Genomic DNA, 11,380 nt, shown 5'->3' on the forward strand with positions numbered 1-11,380 from the left:
CCTACTTGTAGCAACTAATGTTGATAACTTACACGTTGTAGCAACTATTGTCGATAAGCTGCTACACGTTGTAATAATTATTTCCGATTAGTTGCTATAACGTGTAATGAGTAATGTCTATTATCATTTTAAAAAATTTTATTTTTTTTGTTATATTTATATTTATATTTTATATTTCATTGGATATAGGGTCGGATATCCAAATAACTGATAACCCATCGGATATCTGAAACATAAGAACCGCCGGATATAGGGCTGGATGTAGGTCCCGATTTTGCATTATCTGATCTAATAGGGCCGGATAGTTTTTTACCCCAATAACCGAACCAACCAGATCCGTGATCACCCCTAATAGCCGCTGGGCAGAGGGGCAATTTTGTCAGGCATCATCCACCGGTGCACAATAATTGGCGGGAGCAAAGAGGGTCGATGGATCTTCTTTGAAAAGCGCCCAAGGGTATATCGGGAAAAGTGTCGGCGCAAAGTACGAGGAGATGGATTTCGGGGAAAGACGCGACCGTTTTAAGTGTTCTATGATTCCCGGTCTATTCTTGATCCTCAATTTCCCGCTCTGGAGTTATCCTGACCTGGATTACGGTGGAAAGAGCAGACCGAGGTGTGTGGCTGAGACAGGGCGGTCAGCAGAAAAGGGCACGTTAAACAGGTCGGGATATAAATGCAGACCGGGGTGATTTGTTAAGCTAAGTTAAGCTGTCAGCAAAAAAAGACAAGGAAAATAGGTCGGGGTAAAAAAGGGAATCCCGACCGGGGCTAGATAAAACTTGAACCAGAGGGTCAAAGTACATCTCCATATTGCCAAGGTTCGTAGCGGTCGGGAAACATACAAGACAACTGATAAGAAGCTAATGAGCTAAGGAAAGATTGAAAACAAGCAGTCATGTCATATCATAAGAAGGTTAATATATTATAAGAAGGTTAAATAGTCCAAGGTAAAGACAAATCCAAAGTTACAAATCAAATAGTTTGGGCGAAAGTTTAGCGGTTTCGTTTTTACATTAAAGTTCAGCATATAGTGCTACATCAAGGCTCAGTATCATCAGGAGGTTCAGGGAGGAGAAATAAGTCGTCGTCATCTTTGAAGGAAGGAAATGACCCAGCCAGAAGCTCGTTCATTAGGCGAGCAGTGTCTAAGAAGTCTTCTGAGGGGATGGAGCGAAGCAGATCCTGCTCAAACATTTGACGAGCTCCGCCGACCGCGCCATAGCATAGCATAAGATTCATCAGACCTCCAATCTTCCTCAAGAAGAAGGGAGAGGTGACGTAGGATCGCCTGTATGCTCTTAGATACTCTGCTTCACCTGCCTGATAATTTGCCAGCTCCGCCAGGGCCTTCTCAGCGTCGGCTTGGGCCAAAGCCAAATCTTTTTGACTTTGGGAAGCATTCTCTTGAGCTTTCAAAAGATTGGCCTGCATTGATTTGAGTGTTGCTTGGCTGACTTCCCAGCTACTTTGGAGGGTCTTCTCCCGGTCGGCACTGGAGGCCAGCTGACCCTGAACATCTGTTAAACTCTTCTGAAGAGTTTCTTGGGTTTCTTGCAGACTCTTCAGATCGAAGGATAAGGTAGTCAACCGGGCGTCCTTCTCATCCAACTCAACTACCAGCGAGCGACGCCTCTCCGCCTCATAAACCAGTTTGGACTCGCTGGTCTGCAGAGACACCTCCAAGGTCCTTATCTTATCAAAAGCTGCGTGGGAGATGTTCCGGGCAGACTCTGCGGACTCCCTAATCAAGCGTAGATACCCCGCCAGGTCCCCAGGGGTCTGGTTGAGTGGATCACGGGGTGCGAGTGACAACTCCAACTCCTGAAAACGAGCCTTCAACACTTCATTCTCCCTATGCAAGTGGGCGGCATGTTGAATTGCACTTAGGCTGGCGGAACAGGCCTGCATGTAGCATACAAGGAAGAATTATAAGAAATTCCCGAGGAAGAGCCCTGATAAGAGAAAACTCACAGAAACTATCTGGCGGGAAGCTTGGTCCATCCCTTCCAGCGGCGGATTGTTCCAAAATTTCTGATTGCCTGCCCTCCAGGACGTGGCTAATTCGCCCTGTAACTGAACCAGGCCGATAGCATAAGGAGCATCTTCTGCAACTTCTTCGGCATCATCAGGCTCGGTGGAGGAAGGTAGGCGCCAGGAGGGGGTGAAGGCATATTTTTTGGAGATCTTCCCCTTGGTTCAAGATGTGGAGGCCGGAGTAGCTATCGAAAGTGAGGTGGATAAAGTGGCAGAACTCTCGGGCTGGTCAATTGCAGGAAAAGGGTCTGCCCGGGAGAGAAGGTCTGAGCGGGAAGAGTGGCCTGCTCGGGAGGTAGATCCCGACCGGGGGTTGGGGCGGATATTCGGGGCGACAGGATGGGAACCTCTGGCCCCAAAGCAATCTCCCGGTCAAGAGTAATAACCCTAGCTTCTGAAGATTGAGAAGTTGTGACTGAGCGATGGCCAGAAGGAAGAGGTGGAGGAGACGCCTGAATCGCTGGAATAACCCTCTTCCTTTTGCGCTGGGGCCAAAATCATTTAGCGGGCGGGGGAGACTCGACTCGCTCTTCATCGGCCTGCTCCAAGGTAGCAAGGTCTTCCGCAGGAGCAGCATCCAGGGGAATAGTTGGGGAAGCTTCCTCCCGAGCTGGTGCAGGTGGGGCAGATTGTGAGGCAGAAGGGGCAGATTGTGAAGAAGCAGTCAAGCCTTGTTTGAGCTTCAAGCTCAAAGCTTTCAAAACGGCGAGAGATTGTTGTTTTATATTTGAAAAATAGGCCCGGAGCATAGCAGCCTCTGTAAAGTAAAAGAAAGATACCTCAGTTAGCGAATAATTGCAAGAAGGAAAACAGGGTCTTACCTAACGGAGCCCCTATCTCTGCCTGAACTAGGCTGAGCCTGAAAGAATACAAAAAATCTTCCAACAGTAATATAGACAAGCGAACGCTCATGCCTTGAAGTTTTTCTGAAGTGGCGTCGCAGGAAGACTGATGTTGGTGCATAGGAAGATTGGAAGGAATGTCAGAGTGCCATTGGGTCGGCTCAACCAAGGGGTCGGGTAATCTGATAAAGAAGAAACGAGATTTCCACCCTTTGTTGGAAGAGGACATGTCAGAAAAGAACTTATAACCAGGTCTAGCCTGTACTATGAATACTCCCGAGTGTTTGAAAGAATAAAAATGATGGAATAGCTGAACAGTCGAGGAATTTGGTATATGAGACATAGAATGATATGCCACATACAACTCAAGAAGTTGGGAGCAAATTGAGAAGGGCAGATACCAAAGTAGCGGCTCGGGAGGAGATAAAAGGATGTATGGGAAAACGAAGACCTCCTAGTTGATCCTAAAAACAGTCATGGCTCCTTCAGACCCTTCGCATATTTCACTGCACTAGGAGGAAGCTTCACTGGTAATTTCAATATTCGACCATTCTTTCACTGGGAAGTCCGATGATGAAGTTGGTAAGTCTCCCCTCACTACCTTATAAATGCATCTTGTGGGATAACCAAGTTTGCAAAAGGATTATTTATTCTTCTTATATCCTCCCCTCTTCCTTCACATCACCTCTCACTATGCTCTCTTCCTCGATTGCTCTCTTTCTGAGGTTCCCATCCTGTCAGTTCATATCCGCCCCAACCCCCGGTCGGGATCTACCTCCCGAGCAGGCCACTCTTCCCGCTCAGACCTTCTCTCCCGGGCAGACCCTTTTCCTACAATTGACCAGCCCGGGAGTTCTGCCACTTTATCCACCTCACTTTCGATAGCTGCTCCGGCCTCCACATCTTGAACCAAGGGGAAGATCTCCAAAAAATATGCCTTCACCCCCTCCTGGCGCCTACCTTCCTCCACCGAGCCTGATGATGCCGAAGAAGTTGCAGAAGATGCTCCTTATGCTATCGGCCTGGTTCAGTTACAGGGCGAATTAGCCACGTCCTGGAGGGTAGGCAATCGGAAATTTTGGAACAATCCGCCACTGGAAGGGATGGACCAAGCTTCCCGCCAGATAGTTTCTGTGAGTTTTCTCTTATCAGGGCTCTTCCTCGGGAATTTCTTATAATTCTTCCTTGTATGCTACATGCAGGCCTGTTCCGCCAGCCTAAGTGCAATTCAACATGCCGCCCACTTGCATAGGGAGAATGAAGTGTTGAAGGCTCGTTTTCAGGAGTTGGAGTTGTCACTCGCACCCCGTGATCCACTCAACCAGACCCCTGGGGACCTGGCGGGGTATCTACGCTTGATTAGGGAGTCCGCAGAGTCTGCCCGGAACATCTCCCACGCAGCTTTTGATAAGATAAGGACCTTGGAGGTGTCTCTGCAGACCAGCGAGTCCAAACTGGTTTATGAGGCGGAGAGGCGTCGCTCGCTGGTAGTTGAGTTGGATGAGAAGGACGCCCGGTTGACTACCTTATCCTTCGATCTGAAGAGTCTGCAAGAAACCCAAGAAACTCTTCAGAAGAGTTTAACAGATGTTCAGGGTCAGCTGGCCTCCAGTGCCGACCGGGAGAAGACCCTCCAAAGTAGCTGGGAAGTCAGCCAAGCAACACTCAAATCAATGCAGGCCAATCTTTTGAAAGCTCAAGAGAATGCTTCCCAAAGTCAAAAAGATTTGGCTTTGGCCCAAGCCGACGCTGAGAAGTCCCTGGCGGAGCTGGCAAATTATCAGGCAGGTGAAGCAGAGTATCTAAGAGCATACAGGCGATCCTACGTCACCTCTCCCTTCTTCTTGAGGAAGATTGGAGGTCTGATGAATCTTATGCTATGCTATGGCGCGGCCGGCGGGGTCGTCAAATGTTTGAGCAGGATCTGCTTCGCTCCATCCCCTCAGAAGACTTCTTAGACACTGCTCGCCTAATGAACGAGCTTCTGGCTGGGTCATTTCCTTCCTTCAAAGATAACGACGACTTATTTCTCCTCCCTGAACCTCCTGATGATACTGAGCCTTGATGTAGCACTATATGCTGAACTTTAATGTAAAAACGAAACCGCTAAACTTTCGCCCAAACTATTTGCTTTGTAACTTTGGATTTGTCTTTACCTTGGACTATTTAACCTTCTTATAATATATTAACCTTCTTATGATATGACATGACTGCTTGTTTTCAATCTTTCCTTAGCTCATTAGCTTCTTATCAGTTGTCTTGTATGTTTCCCGACCGCTACGAACCTTGGCAATATGGAGATGTACTTTGACCCTCTGGTTCAAGTTTTATCTAGCCCCGGTCGGGATTCCCTTTTTTACCCCGACCTGTTTTCCTTGTCTTTTTTTGCTGACCGCTTAACTTAGCTTAACAAATCACCCCGGTCTGCATTTATATCCCGACCTGTTTAACGTGCCCTTTTCTGCTGACCGCCCTGTCTCAGCCACACACCTCGGTCTGCTCTTTCCACCGTAATCCAGGTCAGGATAACTCCAGAGCGGGAAATCGAGGATCAAGAATAGATCGGGAATCATAGAACACTTAAAACGGTCGCGTCTTTCCCCGAAATCCATCTCCTCGTACTTTGCGCCGACACTTTTCCCGATATACCCTTGGGCGTTTTTCAAAGAAGATCCATCGACCCTCTTTGCTCCCGCGAATTATTGTGCACCGGTGGATGATGCCTGACGAAATTACCCCTCTGCCCAGCGGCTATTAGGGGTGATCACGGATCGGGTTGGTTCGGTTATTGGGGTAAAAAACTATCCGGCCCTACTAGATCAGATAATGTAAAATCGGGACCTACATCCGACCCTATATCCGGCGGTTCTTATGTTTCAGATATCCGACGAGTTGTCAGTTATTTGGATATTCGACCCTATATCCAATGAAATATAAAATATAAATATAAATATAACAAAAAAATAAAAATTTTTAAAATGATAATAGACATTACTCATTACACGTTATAGCAGCTAATCGGAAATAACTATTATAACGTGTAGCAGTTTATCGACAATAGTTGCTACAACGTGTAACAGCTTATCAACATTAGTTGCTACAAGTAGGGGTGATCGGATCGGGTTGGTTCGGTTATTGGGATAAAAAACTATCCGGCCCTACTAGATTAGATAATGCAATATTAGGACCCTACATCCGACCCTATATCCGGCGGATCATTTTTTTTCGGTTTGGTTCGAGTCGGTATATGCGGGTTGGTCGGTTTGACGGATTGACTGCTCACCCCTAGCGGCTATAAATAATCTCCTCTCTCTTTTGCCTTCAGACTTTTCACGTCTTCTTCTTCTTCCCGCCTGAATCCCTGTTCTTGCGTTGGTAGCTTCCCGCTTGATCTCTCCTCCTTCTGTTTCTTTTCACATGACATCCTCCTCTCTTCTGTCTTCTCTGGCAGCAACATATTTTCCTGGCTCATCCACTTTCGACGAACTAGATCGGGATGACCTAGGATATACCTACGGAGTTGGGGATAACGCCCATGTGATCATTCCCACCGGCATACACCAATTTTTTATTCCTCCTGAGGGATATTGCACCTTCTTTATAGAAAAATTTGTGGTCGACCTTCATCTTCCTCTTCACCCCTTCTTTTCTAACGTGTGCCGCCACTTCAAAATTCCACTGGGACAACTGACGCCGAATTCGATAAGGATCCTCTGTGGATTTGTAGTGCTCTGCGACGTATGCGAGCTCTCCTGGTCTGTCCCTTTGTTCCATTGTTTCTTCACACTCCGGCAGCATCAAGAAGGCACGCTCCGCTTCCAGCCACGTATTCGGACCGTTTTTTTCTCATCCCTGCAACCTTCTGAGCCGAACTGGAGGAGCAAATTCTTCTTCATTCGATTTCCCCATGAGGTAGAGTGGCCCCTGCGATGGCAATCATCACTTCCCCCGAGCCCGCCCCTAAGGGATTTTCATCTTGATACATCCTATATAGAGGCTTCGTCTCGTTTAGCAGGATGACAACTGAACTTGACGCGTTTATTATCTGAAGAATTGCTATCCTATTTCCGTCTGAGCTATCTTACTCCTGAGACGCCTCATTCGCTGGGTAAGCTTCTCTTTTAGTTCTCTTCTAACTTCATGCATTTTGTTTTTCTTACTGTATCTGACCTCCTACTCTATCTGGTACAGCTGAGGTCTTAACTCGTGCTTCAGAAGTTCAACCTCTTCCTATAAGTGACATGGAGATAATGAGGCGTGGTCGAGTTATTTTAGAAAGGAGATCACTCTCCTACTCGTCTTCGACCTCTGTCGGTGTGGCTTCCCCTGCAAATCCTCGACCCCATCTTCCTCGCCGAGTCTCTTCCACTATCCGATCTGCCTCCTTTGCGCGTCCCAGGCCTCTGTCTTCATCCCGGCCTGGCGCTTCTGTTCATCCCCGACCTGTCGCTACTGTTCATCCCCAGGCCCGCCTACAGCCCGGCCTTCCGCCTCGACGCAATCAACTAATCCTCCCCGACCGATGTATAGCCCTAGTCGCGGCCGCGGTCGAAGATCTGCCAATGTAACCTACTCCAACCCTGCCTTCAGAGAAGCCTCTCAGGCGGCTCGACGGGCCCGTTCTGTAAATAACTGCTCGAGTCGTGATGTCCCCCCTTCTTCTAGACGTAGGGTTCGGCTACCTTCAGAAGATTCTGACTCGGACGATCAGCCCTTGGCTCAGAGACTTCGCCGTAGAGCCCCCGATCCTAGCCAAGACTCGGGCCCTTCCGCTGTTCCTCCTCCTCCGCCTCCTGTTACAACCCCGACTTCTGCCTCAAGCTAGGCAGATGCTTCCCCTGCTCCGCCCGAGGTTCAGGTCGAGCCTCCGCTAGCTCAACCCTCCACTTCGCAATAGCCTCATAGCACTGATGCTGGCCCCTCGCATCGCCCTTCACCAGCTACCTCACCTCCAGAGCCTTCTCCTATGTCTCCTTCAGCTCCTTCTGGGTTAGCTGTTGGGCCTTCTGGCTCAGTTGTCACTACAACAAAAACCCTCATAGACATCGGTTTTCCACCGGTGTCTATTACATTTTCGACCGATGTCTATGATGGCGATGTAAAAGGTCTGCCATTTTAGACATCGGGTTAAAACTGGTGTAGTATCACTTAACAACACTAGTGTTCTAATCGGTTATTAACCGGTGTAGTATCACTTAACGACACAGTTTCATCAACGGTGTAAAACCGATGTAATATTATATGTTAATAACACCAGTTTTGGCAGCGGTGGAAAACCGATGTAATATCAATATTGTTTAACGACGCCGATTCGATTTCTGAAATAGTGAAAAACCGATATTATACAACATTTTAATAGTACAAAATTTAGTTAATATTATTATACATCGGTGTATCTAAACACACCAAGTCAATATCCATATAACCAACACATAAATATTATTCTTACAATATAAAAAGATAATAGATATTGTACACATCAAGTCCGTATCCACAAATTACACAAATATTCTTCTTACAACATCAAAAGATAATTAACTATAATGCCTAAATCACATTGGTTGATGACAAATCACTGACAGAGGCTAAATCACCTTGAAAAATTATATCAAGCTTATAGTTGCAGGGAGTAGTGTTGCCATTTTCAGTCAACTTCTGTAAAAATCTTCTACCATTGTTGACTTTATGTTTGTAGTTGATGCCAAACACATTTCATCAATTTCTATTGTAAGCAAGGAGTCGCATACAACCCGTCCAACTTGGAGAATTTTTAGGCAACCTGATAGGATGTAGTTGTAATGAGCAAAAAGATCAACAACGAAAGATCAACTGCAATAGATAGGGCACTTACCTGCAACTGGGCATCGAGGATGTGGTTTCTTTGTGCTTATGTAGTGGATTACTGGTTCCTTCTCATAAATGTGCTTGCAGTCCATCTTGCTTAATGAAGAACAATAGACAGAAAGAACACGGTTTATGACTTTAATAATAATAATAACATACCTTTTGCTTGGGAAACAAAAAAAAAAGTGAAACAGACTAGTCATAAGCTTCTTCATCACTTGATAAATAAATATACATCAAGCATTGTTCAAGGAACATGAACAATTGAATCAATAGAATCTGTTAAAAGTTTTTTTTGAGTTGTTAGTAGGAAATATAAGTAGAAAGCTATGGAATGTTGTCTACGACATTAACATATCCTGGGAATACTCAAGGACCAATGTTTAATTGTATATGATACCAATGTTTTATTGTATATGATATTCTCATTTTCTAAAAATGCATTATAAATGATTCTAACGTTTTTCCATTCATAATTTCCAAATGGCTTACTATTAATATTTTCTTCAAATTAACATTAACAAGTACAAAAATTTACTGCCTCCTTTGGTCTTGTACTAAAACATTTTACTGTGCTCAACATCATGGTAATGAGCACAGTAAAATGTTTTAAGGATCGAATATACTAATTACCATGATGTTGCAAATCAACCGAAAGAGAGCTAAATCACTGCTTGGTACACTCTACACACTAACAGCATGATTCACAAACATAACTGCTACTAGCATTGTAGATCAACATTGTACAACATATGATTACCCAGTATGTAATATTTTTATATTACCAAGATACAGAATATGAAAGAAACAATTGACCAAACCCAAATTCTAAGGTTTTTTCAGTATCAAGAAAAGAAAAAAAAAGCAACATGGAAGGATGATCTGAACTTAACAACCATATAAAAAGCATAGAGATTTTTCTCTTAGTGAAAGATGGGACTTGATAAGAAGACAAACACAGTCCCAGAATATGCAATCAATGAGTTAAAGATCGATGCAATGAACTTGCAGGATAATCAGAATAATAAGATAAGATGACATTCATAATTGTATTATTATGCCATAACTAAAATCCATGATGAAGCAATGCCAACTGCATCAGATTCTTTCCTACTTTGACAAACACACTCATAATAGCATTAAATAGAAAGTTGACCACAAAAGATTCAGCAACGCCTACTTTATACATGAAAATGCATCAATCAATGAACTTGCCACAAATGAGAACAATATGAGGCATGCATGATAGCAAGGATACACTTTCTAGCATCTGAAGGAAGAAGTCTCATTTCAGTGACTTTTGACAATTCCAAATCATCATTACTTTCTGAATCTGAGCTTTCAGACTCTTCATCTTCGTCGCCTATCTCGATCTGATGAAGAATCCAGCAAACAATACATAAGCAATAAAGCAAAAAACAACACAGGAGCCATCAGCCAATCTGACTATCCTCAATAGTGTAACTCAAATTTGCCCCTCAAATAATTCAAATCCTTCAGGACATTATTACTATAAAGGACCATTCTCAGCTAATAATCACCAACTCAAATAGGCAACCTCAAGCACCAACATGTAGCTATCCAAGAAACATCTTACCGGTAGCCCCTTAATTCATGCTTAGAAAATTCAAGTCAGAGGCAACAAAAGTTCAAGTTTACCAATCAGTAAGGGAAAATAGCGCATTATCGAGCACCACAATGAATTCTCCAAAAAAACACAGAAAGATTTCTAATGTTAAAGATAAACAGAAAAGAAAAAAAAGTTACGTTTTGTAATTTTGATCCTTTGGATTCAATAGAAGTTTAGGTAGAACAGCCCCAAACTCAGTCATAGATCAAATACCTGAGTATAGATGCAAGGAAAGGGGTAGGTCTCCAGGTCCCTTGACACAGCATGGAGGGACAACGACAAGAAATCCACCGCATACCCTTTCCCTTTGTCGGTGTCGCTCAGCCAAATCACCCTCCTGCAGGATCCACTCACATCTGAGAGAAGACAAGAAGCAAGAAACTGAGTGAGCATGGCACTGATACCTTGAGGTGACGTAGAGAGTTCCAGGCGACTCCATGGGTCGGGAATCGAGGGCGACGACGACGCCAGGCTCAACATGCATCAGCTCCTCGTCGTCGTCGGATTCCAGCAGGGGTCGTCCATCGTCGTCGACGACGCGACCATCGAAGTGCAGCAGCCCTAAACCCATAGCAGGAGTATCTTAGGGTTCCCAAGACACAATGCCCCTTTTTAATCTAGCACAGAGAGCTCAAAGGCCTTCTTCAGAAGGCCTCTCTGGTGCTTGAAAAAGGTCACCTACTGGCTGGCCAGGTTCTCTATCCTCCTCATCTGTGTCTTCCCCCTCACCATGTCGACCGATTAGTTGATAACACACTTGGAGGCAGCGCCGAATCCTACCGCGAGCAGCAAAATCAGCGAGCAAGGAGCTCCGATCAGTCCTGACCACGCGAGGATCGACAAGGAGGGATCAAATCAGAAAAAGGAGATGAGGAATCGAGGTTACCAGATATGGGATCGAGAAAGAGTGGAGGAGGGTGACTTCTAGCGCCTCGACGACGACTCCAAGCCACACAGGCAGCCTCTTCTCACCCAAAGGGAGGAGTTGGAGGAGATGCGGTGTGGTTGGACGGAGAAGCAAGGACGC

The 11,380-nt window shown here is 45.2% G+C and overlaps 1 protein-coding gene across 1 annotated transcript; it reads right to left on the reverse strand.

The window, feature by feature from the left end:
- Positions 1-9,778: 9,778 nt before the first annotated feature.
- On the reverse strand, positions 9,779-10,924 carry LOC122044010 (chloride conductance regulatory protein ICln-like). Its single transcript, XM_042604560.1, has 4 exons — positions 10,758-10,924; positions 10,567-10,690; positions 9,939-10,096; positions 9,779-9,833 (listed from the first exon to the last, which is right to left on the reverse strand). Exons 1-4 carry the CDS (start codon positions 10,922-10,924, stop codon positions 9,779-9,781), a joined length of 504 nt encoding a protein of 167 aa, XP_042460494.1.
- Positions 10,925-11,380: the final 456 nt, after the last annotated feature.

Source organism: Zingiber officinale, chromosome 2A (assembly GCF_018446385.1).
Source record: "Zingiber officinale cultivar Zhangliang chromosome 2A, Zo_v1.1, whole genome shotgun sequence".
Taxonomy (NCBI): domain Eukaryota; kingdom Viridiplantae; phylum Streptophyta; class Magnoliopsida; order Zingiberales; family Zingiberaceae; genus Zingiber; species Zingiber officinale.